Source organism: Lycorma delicatula, chromosome 7, assembly GCF_047948215.1.
Source record: "Lycorma delicatula isolate Av1 chromosome 7, ASM4794821v1, whole genome shotgun sequence".
NCBI lineage: Eukaryota > Metazoa > Arthropoda > Insecta > Hemiptera > Fulgoridae > Lycorma > Lycorma delicatula.
The window spans coordinates 42785809-42806140 of NC_134461.1; the positions used below are offsets into that span (position 1 = coordinate 42785809).

Here is a 20332-nt window from a genome sequence, read left to right on the forward strand (position 1 = left end):
AATAAAAATCACTAACATAGTATTAGCAAGTGATCTTATTTTAAAATAATTAAATCTTCTCTAAATTTAACATAAATTATTTATTAATGCTTTCACTACAGAATAACAATCATATTTTTGTTTAAAAATAATAAAGAGATTGTTAGTGACTGTAAAAAAGTATGCTTACTTAAGCAGTGATTAATTAACAGAATGTTTTTGTTAAACAGTTTTGTAAACAGTGTCTACTATTTCTGGTAAAAATATTTTTTTAAATATATGCTTTCATGTAGAACCATATCATGACATTTCTTTAGATGAAGATGTTTATGTTATTGATTGAATAATATTAAAAAAAAGCTACACAAAGATTAAATGGAAGAAATTAAAGTCTATAGAAGGACAAGACTGAAAATTTTACTTCATATCTGAAACTTAGAGACAAAGTAACTGATGCAGTAATGAAATTACTACTGTCACATTATCTAAACATTGTACAACAAATCTACATCTATTCTGGATTTATTAATAAAAAAGAGTGTACAGAAATAATAAAATAACAATTATTTTGCCTGTCATTAGTCTATTATGCTAGGGAGAGTAACATAACATTTTGTTTGAAGGGTCCAATTCTCTCCCATAATCACAACTCACCCAAATTTTTTATGAATATAAATGTATAAATAAAACCAACTTTAATATAAACAATTGTTAAGTTCTTAATAGTTCAAATTTGTAGTTCATAGGGAATAGATTTTAATTACTTACTATTAATTATTAAGTGAAATATTTTAGTCATAAAATAATAAATAAACTACATTAAGTTAATTCAAACTGAAAAATAAAAAAAAATAAACAAAATTGCTTAATTAAGAACAATTAAACAATAAGGTAAAAGTTATGCATGCAAATAATTAAAGATATATATTTAAGTTGTTGTTTTTATATTAACAAAACTGATTCATGCTTTAAACAGACTTAAAATAATAATACACTTTTTTAAGAAATGTTGTGCTGTCTATTATACAAATATACATACATTAAAAAAAACAAAAAAAAAAAAAACGTAAAAAATGAAAACTGTATTCTGTCAAGTTATGCGACACATATTTATTCTCAAGAAATATAAAATTTCTTACCTTATCCTATTTGAATTTAATGACAAACAAGTATAAAATTAATTTAAATTTATGTATTATAAACCAAATAATTAATTACAGCCGTATCTCATTTTTCAAATAAAGGACTTTTTTTTAAAAAAAATTAATTACAAATAAAAAAAATGGCTGAGAAAAGAAAAATATTACACCTTGTGAAATTACTTTTTCCATTACTTGTGAAAAGTCACTTACAAATCTCTTGATAAAAATTATTAGTTTCATTATTTGACGATGAAAACATTTTTTAATAATGAGCGAGTAATTTATATTTTTAATATTTAAAAAAAATTTTTTTTTAATATCTTTCCTTTTAATAACTAAACATCTGATAAACTGACAAAAAAGTGATTTTGGAATGCCATAAAAAATTATTTGAAATATAACTGCGTACAATCATGAAAAATGGTTAAATATAACAAAAATAATTAATATTTTTTTTAATGATTTTATGACTACAAATACAGAAAAATATAAAATTATTTCAGACAAAAAAAAAGAACATTTTCTATTAACATAAAATAAATGTCAACAGCATTTAATGTTAATAATCTGTTTTGGGTTCATATTTTATTATTTATGTAAATAAAAAGGTTTTTAATGTGGTGAGAAGGAGATGTCAGAAGAGGAAGGGAGAAAGACAGACAAAAATATAAAATCCTTCATTAAAAAGTAGCAAAATTAGAGGAAGTACAAACACAACTAAAAAAACATAGATAATGAAAAATATAAAAAAAAAACATTGTCTTTCACAAGTTTATGAAATGGTACACCTACTTCACAACAATAAAAATTTGAATAGTTTGTTGACCAACATATAAATGAGATTTATATTTAACTAATAATCTTGTTAGTAATCTTTACTAACAAGTAAAAAATTTTATTTAAAGAACACATAAAAGCTAAGTTGTAATTTAGTTTACTCACAAAAAACATTAATAAAAGCTCTGAAATGTAACTATTCAAATTAAGCAGAAATTTTTACCAAATCAGTTTTTATATATCAGTGCTTCAACCGTCACAATGACCTCAACAATTTTAGGAGAGAAGAGGTTCAATTTAGAAAAGCAAAGATTTAAAAATAAAAACTATTTAGTTGACTACAATAATAATATAAATAAACTCTAATGTTAAAAAATAATAAGGAATTCTGCAATTAAAAATTAGAAAAATAAAATGATGACATCACTGAAGAAGGAACTGCATAATGAGCTACTAAAAATAATATGAAAGATCCTCTCCTCAAAGAACAACTTCCATGTAATTTGAATGTGAACTGTTGATAATTTTCAATTTCAATTTTTTTCATGCTATTCAACAAATAGTATTAATGACCTCTTTAATTAAATTCTTAGAATAAAAATTAAATTAAACATAATATGCCAGTTACAAACGACACTCTACTGTATCATAAAAAATGTAAGAACTCTTATAATATATTCATATAACCGACACATGTTAGATACCTGCACTTTTTGTTGTAGATATAAGTTAAAAAACTATAATCCCATATATAACTTTAAAAACAGCTTATAAATTGGTATTACTACCAATGGTGTTGGTATCAAATCTACCAAACTATGTTCTCAAATTTTAGTTATTATATTTAAAATATATATTATATTACAAATATATTCAGTGGCAGCTCGCATATGGTCACTGTGAAACTGCAGCACTCCCTACTTCCACTTGATATTATTGATAACATTTAATATAATGAATCCTTTTCTCTTTAATGCTTTCCTTATACTTGTTCAAAGTATAATCCTTAAGCTTAATGTCAGTAGCCATCCCCCAGTTTATGAAAAATATACAAAAATCTTTGTATGGAACTCTGCACTTCACAGTTCCAGCAGCGTGGTGTTTGACTTTTGTGCACATGTGCACATAGGAAGATACAAGGGAGAAAGAGCACTGTCGCTTCTGCAGTGCCGACCCTTGTGTGTTGGTAGAAGGTAGTTTTTTTTTTACTCTGCATGTGTATGGAACATTCCTTGTTCGTTTCCTTTACTAATTTATTCAGTGGAAAGAATATGAAAGTGGTTTAGCTCTTTTCTCAAATAGTGATCAGAAGATGGCAGAAAGCAAGGGTTCTTTGATTGCCAAAACTGTCCTAAAACACACTGGAAGTGCAAAAGAGAAGGTAATTAGTAAAAACTAATTATTTATTTGTTTCTGTGTACATAGAAATTTAAATAAAGCACCACTGAACTATAGTGTTTTTAAACACATTTAAGTTTATTAAGACATTTTATTAAGTTATTATCTAATAATATTAAAAAATATTATCTATATTGACATTTTATATTTATTTGGTTAAACCGAATATGGTACATGGCTTATAAACACAATGTGCTTAAACCATATTCTTGAATGTGATGAAGTGTAGAATTAAATTATTATCCTGCTTTCAACTATTCTATTTGATTCATTTTTTTTCGGTTCTTTTATTTTACAGGAAACTTTAGCCATGGCCTTGAAAAGGCCCAGAAAAAACGTTTTCTGGAGCAGCAGCCCCACTAATTTCAACTACAAGCTGCCACTGTATATATTATATATGAATGTATTATAAAATATATTTTGGCTTCCTGAAAAGGTTTATATTGTTGATAACAATTTCTCTCAAGAAAAACAGAGGAAACAGAAGGTGCAGGAGGAAATTGAAGCTTTTAGATGATGTCAAGGATGGAGTATATTATAAGGAGATGAAAGTTCAACAATCTAGCAAAAATGAATGGAGACAGTGGAGGTACCTGAAATCTGGAACACTGAAGAATACTAAACACTGAAGAATACATAATGGTGATAAAAAAATAAATACAAAGACTTAAATTTACAAATATTCTATTGAATTTTCGGGAATGAGAAGCTAATTTATTGCCTCTAATAATAATATAGATTTCCAATTTTTTTTACGTGAATATAATTTATTTTAAAATTCTGATAAGTGAAAATTAACTCTAACTACGTGAAATATTTTTACAGCACTTTCAAAAACATGTTTTGATAACTAATGTAGTAGAACTTCAAATATCTATTGTAATAAAACTCACTACATCAAGCAATAAACAAGTAAAATCAGAAGCATTATCAACTGATAATAGTAAAAACAACAACAATAATAATGATTGAGGTTCCCTCACTTCAACAGGAAGTTCAAGATAAAATGGAAGCCTCTTCGTCCACTGTACCAATTTATAAACAATCGAATCACCAATCTGCATCAGTTTGTCTGATAAATCTGATTTATGTTCCAGTAAGTCTTCTAAGTTCTGTAAACAAAAATTATTTTTAAGTAATACTGTACCTTTCTGTGTTTATTTTTTTAATTGTAACATAATTCCACTATATTAAGCAATAAACAAGATAAAATTAGAAGCAATAATGTATCTATACACACACACATACACACACACACACACACATACACACAATTTTTTTTTATTATTATTATTTAATTCTGCATGTTATATTTCTTTTACTGAGTTCATTTTTTTCACACATAATGGCTGTGTGTAAAATATAACAATATTTTTATCCATATCAGACATCTAGTTTGAATTTAGTTACCAAGTAATTAGAATGTATTCTATTGTGAAGATGATTGAACAAAAAGTATTTGCATTAATTTTCAACTAAAAATGAAATGAAAGTACAGTGAAGCAGTGAAGATGTTAGAGAATGTTTTTGGTGAGGATGTTATGTCGAGACCAAGGATTTACGAGTTTAATAAATAGGTTGAAGAAGGCCGTGAAGTTGTGGAAGATGACAAATTGGTTGGATGTCCTAACAAATCACCAACTGATGAAAATAATTTTGATAAAATAAAGGACATTGTGATCAGTAATCGCAGAATCACTATTAGAGAAGTTACTGAAAAGGTGAGAATCTCTTATGGTGCGTGTGAAAACATTTTGACTGACATTTTATGTATCAAACAATCAGCAGCGTAATTTGTTTCAAAACTGTTCAATTTTCAACAAAAGCAATTGCAGAACAACTGTTAGTTGACATCGATGGTGAATTACTCAAATATATCATAACAGGTGACAAAATGTGAGTGAGTGTACAGTTGTGATATTGAACATCTAACATTCCAGTGGAAACTTCCTGAAGAACCAACACTGAAAAAAAGGACACCAAATTCGACTAAATGTTAAGGTTCTTAGTGGTTTTTTATTTTTTTTTATTATAATGGTGACCGGTATAAATTCTTACAAGGTTATATGGTCAACAAACTGTATTAATTAACAGTTTTACATGAGGTACCCTGAAGAAAAGACTACAAATGTGGGCAAAAAATTCTTGGAATCTGTTCCATGATAACACTCCAATTCTCATTTCACTGATAGTTTGTGCCAAAAAATAACACCATACTGTTGCCACAGCCTCCTTATTCTCTAGGTATGTGTCACCCTACAACTTTCTCTTTTTCCCAGTGATTAAGAGACTATAAAATAATGGAAATTTACAAAATTAGATGAAATAAAAGAAAAAATCATTACATGAACTTAAGGTTATACCAAAAAGCGCTTCTCACAAATGTTTTGAAGATTTGAAGAGAAACAATGGCATAATTGTATTGCATCTCTGGGGACTACTTTGAAGAGAACAAAATCAACATAGAAAAATAAGTAAAATCATTTTGATAAGAACGAAAATTCTTGTTTTTTTTTTTTTAATTATACTTTTATACATTTCTACTTTTAAGGTCGTTAACCACTAACTATGGAATGAAAACTATACAACAATTAGTTAAATCTTACACTTAATCATGATTTTTTTTTTTAATCAAAATATTTCTGAAAAACATTTTATTCAAAGTAGAGTTAAGTTTAAGTAAGGCTGGGTGGTTTGAGGTGTTGTGTTTTGTGCTAGGGGATCATTCTTGGTTTATTAGATATTTAGAAAATATATTTCTGTTAGTTGCTTTTAGTGGTACTAATGATGTTAATGAATTTTGTTTGGTTTATCATAAAAATTTTATATAATTTTGACTACCAACTATACGGAAAAAAATGATTGCAGAAATTAATTGAACTTGTTAGCACATAAGATAAAGGTAACTGAATAATGAACTGAATATAGTCTATTAACATTTCAGGGAAAAAAATTACCCTTAATGTTGCAATATCTTGGAATTCATCGCAGTCTACTAAATTCTGTATCATATTTAATGTTGCATCTATTGATAAAGCTCTATCTCGTGATGAACTAACTGCATTATCCAACCTCTGTCTTAAATGTATAACCTGTAGAAAAAAAAAAACAGTTTTTTTTTATATAGAAATAAATTTATATATATATATTGTATAACTTAAAACATTTCATGACATTTACTTTGAGCATTTATGTTATGATTTCCATAGCTTTCTTTAATCAAAACAGTCAATAACATATTCTTATTAACAGGTAACTCTTCATTTATGAAGAAAAAACATAACCTTGAACAATATCACAAAGTTTGAATTAATAAACAAGAAAATGCTCAATACCCCTTTAAAAATTTTTTTTAATTAAAAAAATAAAGGGCCATTAAATTAAAAAGAATTTTAGTTTTAGATTTACAGTAAATTTTCTGTGAACTGTTTTCGAGCATTTTCTTGTTTTTCAATTATTTTCAATTACTATTTGGCATAGCCTTTTCTTTATCTTATAATGGCAAGCAAGACTTTTGAGCTTAACATATATTTGAATATGCTTCATTATTTGAAAGGAAAGCTTTTTACATAGCTTAAGGCATTCATTTTAAATACAGATGGATTTCAAGTACAGGAGGGAAAAGTTTTCCAAAATTTGTTTAGATTAATATCCCTGTAAAATATTTGATAACTAAAAACTGAATTTAGATGTTAAATTAAATTGCTAAATTTGGAGATAAAAATAAGTTTTCCAAATAAATCTGTTATGAATTTGATGCATATAAAAAAACATGTATTCATTTTAACTGATTTTGTTGTGTTTCACTAGTAAAAAGTATTTTTATTTTTATACTAAATTTTTTTTGTTATAATTTCTTCAGAATCTCCTGATCATGATGTCTGTCAATCAAAATGACAATCTAGGTCAGGTTCCTAGTTATGACCATCTAGTTTAGGTTTTAAGTAAATTTTCTGTAAACACTTTTTTCTCTTCATTTCTCTTTTTTCAGTTCTTTTCAATATCCAGTAATCATAGATCTTTTATTAAAAACATTTTTTTAAAAGATAATTTTTTTTCTAAATAAGTTGAACTGAAGTCCAAGAAAATTTTTTTTAAAGTTAATATGCAACTTCTTGATTTCCTTGTTCAATAGCTTACATATGATGCTTTTGTTAATGGCACCCATCTTGAGACACCACTTTAGTATGCGACCAAATATATTTGATCTGTGTTGTGATTTTTTAATTTGTAAACTGTTTTTATCAAAATTTATATGTTTGAAAAATTTCATAATATACAACCAAGCGTCTTAAGGCCATGACTATTATGTGTTATTTATAACATTTTACGGTTAACATCTTTACACTTACATGTAAGTGTAAAGTGCACACTTGTAGTGCACACAAAGTGCACGTTGTAAGTGTACACTTACGTTGTAAGTGTCTTCTATCAGGGTGAAAATGTGTTAAAAAATTGCTTGATGTAGTATTTAATACAGTCATTGCAATTCATTCATACAAAAATATGCACTTAAATATTAACTTATAAAAGCAGTATTGGTCTGATAACTGACTGAACTATTTGCAGATATTGTTAAGCTAATAGTAATGTTTAAGAAATTAATAACAACATAAATAAAAAATCCATTGATTAAATGCAAAGTGGAAAATTAACAATTTAAGAAATTGAGTACACTATGCTATACTGAATACGCTATGCTATTGAATATGCTACAAAATGAAATATCAAGTACCCTACAGTTTCAAAATATTGATTAGTTTTAATTTATATCACTATTATTGTTATTTTAGGAAATATTAAGCTTATTATTTAATAACATTTTGTTACAAAATAAAGTACTAAAGTTTTATTATTAAGATGGTCTACTACTAACAATGCAAATTTTTTATTTTACTGTATACTTTATCTTTTTTGTAATTATAAAAGGTTCTTTTATAATTTTATGTATATATAACATGCTTTAGCAATTTTCATAATCACATAAGACTGCTAAGGTTAACAACAAAAGATAAAATTGTATATACTATTTATTAATGTGGTTATGAAAAAGTTGTTATTTAACATCAAATTTTAGTATGCATTATCCTTATTCAAAATACGAGGTCTGTAAATAAAGTAATGAGACTGGTTCAGAAAAACTTTTATTTACAATCCAATTACACATTGACTCTTATCACCTTTGAAATAGTTCCCTTGGGAAGCCATGCAATGATTCAAACGGTTTTCCCATTCTTCATAACAGTGTTGGAACTGAGAAACTGGAATATCCTTCAGATGATCGGTTACATTTTTTAAAATGTTTTCTACTGTTCCAAAATGGTGTCCTTCAAGATGTTTTTTTAAAGTCGAGAACAGGAAAAGTCACGGGGACTCAAGTCACGTGAATAAGGTGGTTGAGGAACTGCAGGAATGTTTTTCTTTTCCAAAAACTTATTAATTGAGAGTGCAATGTGACAAGGTGCATTGTCATGATACAGCATTCAGTTGTCTTTGATGGCTGGTCTCATGCAGGCAAATCTTTTCTGTAGTCTTTCAAGGATTTCTCAGTAAACATATTGATTTACTACAGTCTGTCCTATAAGCAAAAACTTCTTATGGACAATGCCATTACTATCAAAGAAACAAATTAGCACGGTTTTGATTTGCTCATGTTTGCATTTTTGGGATGTGATGAGTTTGAAGTGTGCCACTCCTTGCTCTGGTATTTTGTTCCTGGGTCGTACTCAAATATCCAAGATATTTCAAAACATTATTTTTTTAGAAAATCAGGATCAGTTTCAATTTGCCCTAGAAGATCACAGCACACTCCCATTCTGTTATTTTTCTGTTCAGCAGTGAGTTTTTTGGGACCAATTTTGCACAAACATTTTCCATGTCCAATTCATTTGTCTAAATTTGATAGAATGTGGTATGGTTCAAATTCAATTGTTCTGCAATCATTCTGACAGTTAATTGCTGGGGTCGTATCGTATCAAGTCTCTCATTCTCTCAACATTGTTGCCACTTTTTGACGTTGGATCAGTCTTCTAGAGCGTGGATCGTTCACAACTGATTTCTGGCCTTCTGAAAATCCTTTAAAGCACCTAAAACTTGGGCTCATGATAGAACATCATCTCCATACATCCTTTTTGATTTTGAAAAAGTTTCAGTAGCATTCTCATCGAGTTTAATAAAAAAACTTGATTGCACAACGTTACTCATAATTAGTATCACTCATTTTTGTAACACACAACATAAACTCGTTTCATGAAAAGTTTGCTTGTGTCTCATGTGGCAAAATAGACTAAAGATATTAATACCTAATATAAATTAGCTGTTCATATAAACATATGTTTACTACTAACTTTACAATGTTACCACTTCAGCTACCAAAAAGCTAATCTCATAACTTTATTTCCAGACCTCATATGATAATCTGAAATAAAACATTTTTATCTTTTGTTAGTAAATATATTTCATTACTAACCAGTTCTTAAATCACTTAGACTGTATTTCATACATTTTTGAAATATTAGGTACTAGACAGATCTCTGAAATTCTTAACTATCCTTAAATTAAAGTAGATGGGAAAGATGTAAGAATCAAGGCAACACACTTTATAGGTTACTGTCATTTTTAACGTTATACTATATAATATCAACATAGATAGTTGAAGAAAAAGTTTTTCTTTGAATGCCCTGTTTTTTGGTACTAAGTTATGCATAATGCTTTCTTAATTTTAATAAAATGTTATATTTCTTTCACTGAATTGTTTTTTTTTTATTTTCTTAATATTTCGCTTTAAAAAATCTATTTTTTCTATCATTAAAATTTATGAAGTTATTTTCCAATAGATTTACACTTAATTTATATAACTGTTATTATTAACTATTAAATCCCAGTAAATAAAGACCAAAAAAATTTTTTCTTTTTATTAAAAGTTTGAAAAATAGATCATACCACTTGGTAAAACCAATGTCTGAGTTTTGAAGTTTTTGTTAAGGAGTGTCCTCTCTTAGACTAAATATAGATAAAAACTTTTAATAGAACTCTTTCACCCAACTGTCCTAAAGTTTAAATTACAGAGACTGGAGAATTAATATGAAAATGAATAAATCTACTTTTATAAAGGAGATTTATAGTTATAAATCTCAGTTTATATATATATTTAGATAAGATTTATATATATATAGATATAGGTGTATATATATATATATATAGATAAGATTTATATATGTATATGCTTTTTAAGTTATTCAGAAACATTAAAGAAACTTTAGTTATTAAAGAAACATTACCACCATTGTTTTATTGTAATGATCAATGGAAACCAAAATAAATATAAACATATCTATTGTTAATAAACAACAGATTTGCTTATTAAACATGTTTTATTTTGTTGAAATTTTAATCTTATTACACATACTTTACTTCCTGATAATTTCAGGAGTTGTTTATTAACAATGGATACGTTTATATTTATTTTGGTTTCCAATCATCATTGCAATAAAAAAATGGTGGTAGTGTTTTCTTTATATACTGTTGATATTTATAAGTGGCTAATATAAGATCTCAAATGGTAAAAATATTATGAAATGTACTACTTTAAGAGTGTAGATGAGGAACATTGTGAAATACATGAAAGCAAAGATTTGATACATTTAAAATCAAATTCAGAGAAACTGTGAGAAAAGTGCACAGAAAAAGGAAGAAAAATTATTAGTGTATCATGTAATATTTACATGAGGGTCATGTTATTTTCGTATAGAAATTCATAAGTCTTATGTTCACTCTCAGAGACGTGTAGAATTTAATTTTGTAACTCAATAAATGAAAGGATATATAAAAATATATAATAATAATAATGCCATGTATTTATAATAGTTTTTATAGTACACAACCTTTTTTTATGAGTTTATTTATGCTCATAATTCAACTACATTAGTAGAAATGTGAAACAAATTAAAGTGTGATAATAAATTTATCTTTGTCATACTACGTTTAATCATTTAAGCATCTGAAAACAGTCTATTAAATAAATAAGAGAAATGTAATTTTCTTTTTTCTTATAAAATAATAAGATAAATGATAAGGACTACTACTTTGTTTTATTTTTTTATTTATTGCCTACGGTAACCAAGGAATTTTAAGCTCTTGCCTGATTACAGCTCTATTTATTCTCTTCTTAATTTGTTTTTATAAGAAAATGAATTTTTACCACGCAAACATTAAATTTCAAGCCTGATCAAACCTTCCAGATGAGTGACAGATGATACCATTCCGCCTTAGAGATTGGTAAAATGGTAGCATGATGAATTTTAATGACATGTAATCATTCAAAAGTTAATTTTTTTTTATTTGATAATACATTATGTTTAGCATTTATATCTTTATTAGATATATGGAGAAATTCAGTTTTCCTAAGTGCCGTTATTTAGAGTAAAATGTGTGAATTTCAATATTACTTCAACTTTACCATATTTTAGAAATAATAAGAAGTTTGGCATGGCTCATGACCTATGTAAGGAAAAAATGGATTTAGCTATCTGAAGCTGTTATTCCAAATCAGAAACTGACATCGACATTTATTATACACTCTTCTATATGCATAGTAATATTCACTAACTCCAACTCCATACATGTTTTACAATACTCCTATGTTATGTAAATTTTCATACAATGACCAATATTACCATGCACCATGCACCAATAAATAAATAAAAAATTAGTAATAATACAATTAAAAACATTAAATTAATGATTGCTGAGTAGCATACTAAATAGCACATTTAATTAATAAGGCGAAGTTAAAGAAATTATTTGCTTGCTGTTAATTGATTTAAAAAGGGAAAAAAGAATATTCTTTTTTAATAAATAATTTAATTAAAGAATTATAATTTTTATTATGATTTTAATTTTTTTTAAATAAATGAGAAAAAGCAACATGCATACATAATATGTGATCAGCATGCAAACAATTATGTAGCCTGATAAAAAAATATTGTGTCATGTTTATAATTACTATTATTTTATCCAAAAAAATGTACTTGTAATGAAAATTTATATGTAGTTTTGATAACACTTATATTTTGGAAATATTTACTATTTAGTAAAGTTTTAAGGAAAGCAAAAGATTAAATAAATTTATATAATGATGTTATCACTTTAAGTTACATTATCAATGAATCGATGTATTATCAATGAGATAACAAAATCCAATTGATTATATGTTAAACTATGAAAATAAGGAACTAAAAAAAAGTTATAAAACAATAATTACTTGTCCTGTAAACTTCACCATTCCAAGTCTTATTTAATAAAAAATATATAAAAAAACTTAGAAGAAATCATCTTTCGAATTTTAAGAGATTACATAAACGCAAGAAAATCTTAGAAAATAGACATTCGTTATCTTATTCAAGTCACTTGTTTAAGTTTTTTCAAGAATTAGATTTTTTGCGACTTATCACTGTTTGGAATGGCGTTCTAGCACCAACACATCCCTGAGGACATAAAGGTAGATTAATTCCCTTTTAACCTATGGTTAGGTTAAATAAGAGTACAACCAAAAAGTCTTACAATCATGTTGCCATATATCTTTATTACTCTTCCAATAAAAATACCTTCGTTAAAAAAGTAATTTTAATACTAATTAATAAATTTTATTATTATCACAATAAAATTTATTATTATCACAATTTAGGTAGTGTAAAATTTATTTTTAGTGGTTATCAGAAGGCTAATTTTGTCTTGATTTGATCAGATTGGATGCATCAACTATAGTTTTTTAAAAATAAAAGTGATAATTTTATTGTGCTTGAAACACTATTTGATCAAATGTGCCCAAAATATCAAAATTTTAGTCACAAAATATATTGCAAAAAAAAATTGTTTAAATAGCAAAATATTAATGTTAAAAACCTACAGAATTCTATTTATGTAAAATAAATCCACTTTTTAATAATGGACATTTTTTTAATATATCTAAAATTACAAACTAAATTTTTCTTTTACTGAAGAATAATATTAACAAGATAATTGGGATAAAAATAAAAATGAACTACCAATAAAATGAGGTCAAACTGTAAAAATCACACACACACACGCACGTGCGTGCACCTGAACATTTGCACAGACAAAAAACAAAGAGTACACTTTTATATGTAAATATACTATTGAATTTTGGCAAGGAATAAATCAAATAAAGGAAGGAGTCATTTCCTGGTTAAAAGAGAAAGGTTTCTGTGAATGAAAGTGAAAGTGGATTAGGTGAAAGTGAGAAGTGAAAGTTATATACATTTTATTTAAAAGAGAGATAAATTTTGCACACTAAATAAACTGTTTCTACTTCCTAGTTGTTTATTGGGAATCTATGGCAGTCAGTCACACGCTGCTGAACAAAAAGAAAAGTACTTTTTTAACAGTTACTTCCTATTTCATAATAAATATACAATAATAGATAAAGAGTAAAATAAATATGTCTAGTTAAATATAAAAAAAGGAATATAAAATGTCAATTCACAGTATCAAACTAAAATTTTTGATAAAAAATAAATTTACCATACAATAATAAAAATTAGAAGCCTGTAATTAAATAATATGTTATGAACATTGATATTAAAAAGAAATTTATGAAATGAATCTTAAATTGCATTTAGTTGAAACAGAAATGAAGGAGACTAAAACTTCTTAAGTTTTTAAGTTACAAAAAAGCTTTAAATAAATAAAAGTTCATCTACGATAAACTAGTATATGTATAACACATTATTTCTTTTGTTATAGTCATGAGCCATTATATGCCAATATATGTTATCCACTATTCAATCAAAATACTTTCACTGTTAATCAACACTAAAGTACAAAACAGCTTATTTATTTTTTTGTACGAGAGGATAATATAACCCAAAATATTTTGTGTATCACTGATTACCAGGTTTTAACCATCAAATTTATAATTTTCATCAATACCTGTTTTTCATTATTCACAATTATTTACAATTGACAGTATATATAATGTAATAATTAATTATTGTTAGGTATTATTAATTTTATATCTAAATTAATTACTAAAGGAACTAAATAAAATAAAAATGATTTCTTGACCAAAAGAAATCAGTCTTACTGGATAAAATACATTGAAACCCACAAAACTAAATATAAACTACATAACTGCTGTATATATGCATATATTTTAATAAAAATAAAATGTTTTTAAAAACAAATATGTGACAAAAATTTATGTACACATACACATCCTCAAATTCATACATATATGTTATCAACCTAGAAGTCAAGAATTATTTTTTAAATTTATTTTAATAACATTTATTATGATTTATATAATTTTTATTATTTTGATGCTACAATAATTTTTATTTAATTTATAGAATTGTTTTTGCTTTTGTCTGTGTAGCAGTTTAATTTATAACTTTTATACTTTAATGTAATATCAACTTCTGTGAGCCAACCTTTGGATTTTTGGTTTCAACAGGTGGGATAAATAACTTCATGTGGTAATTTTTATGTTTACATTTATACTTTAATATTATGTTCTTGTTAAAAAATTATAATATTTTCCAAACAATATAATTACCGATAAATTATTATTAAATGTTTATTATTCTAAAATGTTTGGTTTAAATTTTAGTATGTATACTAATTTTAATGAAAATATAAGATGAACATAATAACAGTTAAAAATCAATTAAATTTAATCCGGGATTTAACCTATTACAAAAGAAACTGAACAACTGCAATCAAGAAAGAAGTAAGCATTTAGATGACAAATTGTAATCTTTAACATATAAATTAAGTCTAAGCCCTTATCAAAGATGATATGTATCATCTTTATACTGACTTGTGTGTAGATTCTATTAAATCAGAATTATAATTTTTAGAATCCCCTGTTTTATATATATGAGGCATATTCATAAAGTAAGGGTTGTCAGCTTATATTTAAATATTAACAGGTCTGAACACAGTTTCATGCATGCAGGGCTATCTATTGGCTATTTACAAAGGCACTGGAGTTGTCATTTTGGTTTGGTAGTCGTTTGCCTCCTGGTGACCGCAGATCGCAATAACCATGACAATCATTTCTCCCACCAGTTGTGAAGTACGCACTGTGATTCGATTTTTGTGTGCAAAAGGATCTTCAGCTGCTGAAATTCATTGGGAGTTGTGTTTAGTGTATGAACCTACAGTAATGAGTGAAGGAAAGATTAGACAATGGTGTCAAGACTTTAAAAGTGGTCGCACAAGTGTGAACGATGAAGAACGAAGTAAGTAACAGACCTAGTATTCAGACCAATGAAATCACTGAACAAGTTGAACTGAAAACTGCGATGTGATTGGCGACTGATGATTACTGTGCTGGCTGATGATTTCTGTGACCTCCATCTACATGAATGTCACAGAAAAGCTTGGATATCACAAGTTGTGTGTAAAGTGGCTACCAAAAATGCTCATCGATCAACACAAAGAGCAAAGAATGTGCAGTGGACAAGTGTTTTAGACCGCTATCAACAATATGGACTATTTGTTTTTCCAGATTGTTACAGCGATGAGATGTGGATATCCTACATCAACACAGAATCAAATCAACAGTCAATACAGTGGTGCCATTCAAGTTCCCAAAAATCGAAAAAGTTTAAGCAATCTCCGTACTAGAATCAAAATATGTTGTCTACCGTTTTTTGTGACGAAAAGGGCATCATATTGGTTGATTTCATGGAATGTGGATCAACAATTACAGCTGATGTGTACTGCAAAATGCTCACAAAATTGAGATGTGCGATCCAAAATCTATGTGGGAAATTGTCGTCCGGTGTAATCCTCCTTCAGGACAACGCGCACCCTCACACTGCTGCCTTAACCAAGAAGAAGATTCAAGATTTTCATTAGGAACTTTTTAACCACCTTCCATATAGTCCTGACCTTGCACCTAGCAAATACATCCTCTTCTTCCATTTGAAAAAGTGGCTTGGTGGACAATGGTTTGAAAATGACAGGGAACTCAAGAATGCCATTGTTAACTGGTTCAATTCCCACGCGGCGAACTTCTATGCAGAGGGGTTAAAGAAACTGGTGCAGCGTTACAAAAAAGTGCTTAGAACTGAATGGCAGTTATGTGGAAAAGGGTAGCAGATATGTAGTAAACGAAAACTCTAAGTAAAAACCTTTTCTCACAAGTTAATTTTTTTATTAATCAAATGGCCCTTACTTTATGAATATGCCTTGCATGAGCGTGCACGTGCGCCCACACACACACACATATATACACACACACACACACACTTAATAGAAATACTCATGATTTTTCATTTTATCTATTATGTACTTCTTAATATGTGTACTTGTAAATAAAGACGTGCTTCATGGGATTATTTTGTACCTGTCTTATTTTGGTAAACCATATTACTGTATCATTCTGTATATGTATGTGTTTGTTCTAGTGTTAAAAAGGATGATCAGAATTATCAAGACTTATAGACTTATAAATACATGGTTATGATTATGAATCAAGAGAACACTTTAAAATGTATATAATTCAAACATAATAAACATGTTCATTTCAAAACTGAAGGACTATTTAGTTTTACATAAACATATATCTTATATTAATAGATATATATCAATTTAAAAATATTAATTGATATAAGCTAAGGGCCAGTGATATACATTTAATTTTTCATTTCACAAAGTTCATTTTGTTATACAAAATTTTAATTTAATTTCAACTGTTTTTAAAATATTGAAAAAATGTTTCTAAAATCAACTATCTGCCTAGAGTATAGAATACTTTATGAGAACAAACTTTTAACATTAAATTTTTGTAAAAAAAATTTAATATTTTGTGGATGAAATAACCAATTATTATCACAGCAATTTACATCTGGCATATTACATCTACATGATCAAGCAGTTTTTATTTACTAACTATTTTTTTAATTATGAAAGTTTTCATATTTAATAAAAATAGTACTGCAATTAAGAAGCATCTTGATGTATGAATCTTTTTAGGCTGCACTCCAAAAATTGTAGTTTAATTAATACAAAATACTTGCACACCATCAAAAAACATATTTCAGTTATTGATAAATATAGGTTTACAATTAGGATCTTTTCTAAAAAAAAAGAAAACCATGACAATAGAAAAACTGCACAAATAAAACAATTTTATTTCTACTAAACTAATTTTTCTATAATCTTATTAGTACAACCTAAGAGCCAACAGCAACAGATTTTTTCCAGAAGTAAATTCATCTAGGCCTACCATAGGCTTTGAGCATGGCTATCCTATCTTGTCGCAGCTGTGTTGCTTTATTTTTACCATGCAATATAGAAATGCCCTGCCAGTGGGTATCATACCTAATTCTACATACTACAGAGCAAGGGAGCGTGTGTATGAGGGAGCTCTGCAGAGGGATAAGACAAATTTAAAAGTAATATCTAAACAAAGTATTTTTAAAGTAATCAATTGTTTATAGTTTTTCATAATAACAACAGAGACAAAGCACGACAGAACAAACTATATAGGTCAAATTGTAATCATAAAAGAGAACTTCTGCAACATGTTTGTTTATTGACAGAAGGCTTATATATATATATGTCAGGCTAATGTTTTACCTATTCTTACATAATTAATATTTTTAAAAACTAACAATAAAAAGAGATTAAGGTAAAGATTACTTAATTTTTTTAGTCAACAGGATTTTGGATCAATATATTAAAAAGTACTATGACTTCTGGTTGAATTTCATTTCATCAATCTACATTTTCTTTTATCCACAGTATATTTATTTAAATATAAAAAAGAATAAGTTACTGATTAAAATACCTCACTAGGATTTGTAAGAGCTGTCTTCAAAATAGTTCCATTGACCAGATGTGGTGGTACACCATGTTCCGAACTTAGCGTAACTCCAATGTTCTTCTGCTTCTCATGTGCTTGTCCAGGTTGACCTTTCACTTGTCCATTTCTTGGACTCTTCTTGTGTTTTTTGTACTTAACCTTCAATTACACCATACACCACATGTCACTCACACACGCCATTAATTTTATTAAAAGATAATTAAAAAACACTATAAAATAAATCATTAATTTAACTAAAATATAATGGAAAAAAGGGTTTTTATAATATAGTAAGGTGTTATTTAAAAATGGTTGTAACTAATAATTTTCAGTAAATAAGGGGGAATACTTAATTTTATAAATATCATATAATATTAAGAAAGTAAAATTATATATTGTTTTTAAAACATATCCATTGATTATTTACTTTAGTAAAACAAAAATTGTAAAAGGTAACTATTCGGAATTTGCATTTATTTTTAAATTTTACATTGTATATATTTATCAGTCAGTAAGTCCTTCATCCAAATGAATAATGTACATGAAACAATAGGCATACTAAGGAAAATGAGGTGTGAAGTAGTTTCCTACCACTTTTTTCACTGAACCAAATACAATATAGCATAATGGAAAGGTACATCCACAGAAATACTGATAACATTCAACCCTGTAAGTAAAAGAATCACTTTGTTCATCACAGTGATTGAATGTTCAGTGAAAATCATTATTTTCATAGAAGAAATATATATTTAATATTACAAAAATAAAAAAATAGGAATAATATGTGATAATATATCAAGCCGATTTAATAATTGAAACCTGTGTTCCTATTGTATGCACATATTAGCCAATGTCTTTAACACATGAACTACTGAGATTGTGAATCTTTTTTCGATTATTGCAGGACAATTTACGCTATACAAGGTGAAGATGGAAAAAATAACCTATATGACAACTTAAAAGGAAAATACAATCATTTTATTTTTATTAACACAAATATTTAAAAAAATATATATATATATATTTTTTTTTAATGTTTATTCTACTCTTGTGTTTTTTGGGTGGGATTTGACAGAATTTTTACAACTGAATGCCATTACTAATGCCAACCTACTTCAAGTAGAAGTATAGAAGATTTTAGAGTGTGATAAACACTATGCTGTTTGTCACACTCAAACAGTGTGATTGGAGTATAAACTCAAAACATTTTGAAAGAAAAATGAAGGGCTCTTAGAAAGGTCTACTTTAAATGTTCTAAAAAGAAATTTCTGGAACAATCCTTTAAATATTATACTTTTACTTTTAACATTTATACTTTTTGATTAAAAATTGTAAAACTTTAAAAATAATGTTATGTAATAAATATTTTTCGATAAAATGTTTTGTAATGTTATCGTAATAATGTTATATCTCTATAATCTTTACGTCCTAAAGAATAAATGTTAATACAGATAAAAAATGTATCTACCTTTAGTAAAAGCATTTTTTCATTACTTTAACAACTGATGTTAATAATTTTTAAACTACAAAAAAATTACACACTATTAGTTTTAATACTACTTTAAATTAAAATATTAAAGCAATACTAATAATCTAATATTATTACTAATATTTTTTACTTTCTAATACAAGAACAATTGTATGGAAAATTATTATTTTTATGGAATATCTTAAAAATCCCTTCTTCCAGACTCTGTTTTAGGTATTTAGGACCCAAACCTGATCTAGTAATCACTTTCTGTATGAAAAAGGGGGCAATAGTTGTATGGGATTCAACAATCCAATTCACTGTATCTGTTATCATGGTGAGTCAAGCCAAATTATGAAAGACATTTGTTATTATTGCAGTGTAAATAAAAATGCAGAACAATAATAAGAATTGTTACTAATAGTACATAACCAGTGAAATGACCAAATAAAAATTTTAATTGTGAATGAAAATGTAATTTTTTTCTAATACAATTAGTGTTAATAAATATATTAATAAAAAAAATATATTAATAAAAATATTAATTAATTAATTAATAAATATATATATATAGTATAAATGTAATATGTATAAATCTATGTTTATTCTACTCATGATTTTTTTTGGGGTGGGATTTGGCAGGACTTTTACGACTGAATGCTACTCCTAATGCTAATCTAGTATAAGTAAAAAAATTTGTAGAATGTTACAAATACTACGTCTGGTTGGGAT

At 26.8% G+C, this 20332-nt stretch overlaps 1 protein-coding gene across 1 annotated transcript in view; it reads right to left on the reverse strand.

Moving 5' to 3' along the window:
- The window catches only part of Hr4 (nuclear hormone receptor 4), a 110126-nt gene that overhangs the window by 7263 nt on the left and 82531 nt on the right, over positions 1–20332 (reverse strand). Inside the window, 3 exon segments of the mRNA XM_075370719.1 lie at positions 4280–4408; positions 6254–6388; positions 18118–18291. Coding sequence (XP_075226834.1) covers positions 4280–4408; positions 6254–6388; positions 18118–18291 — 438 coding nt within the window.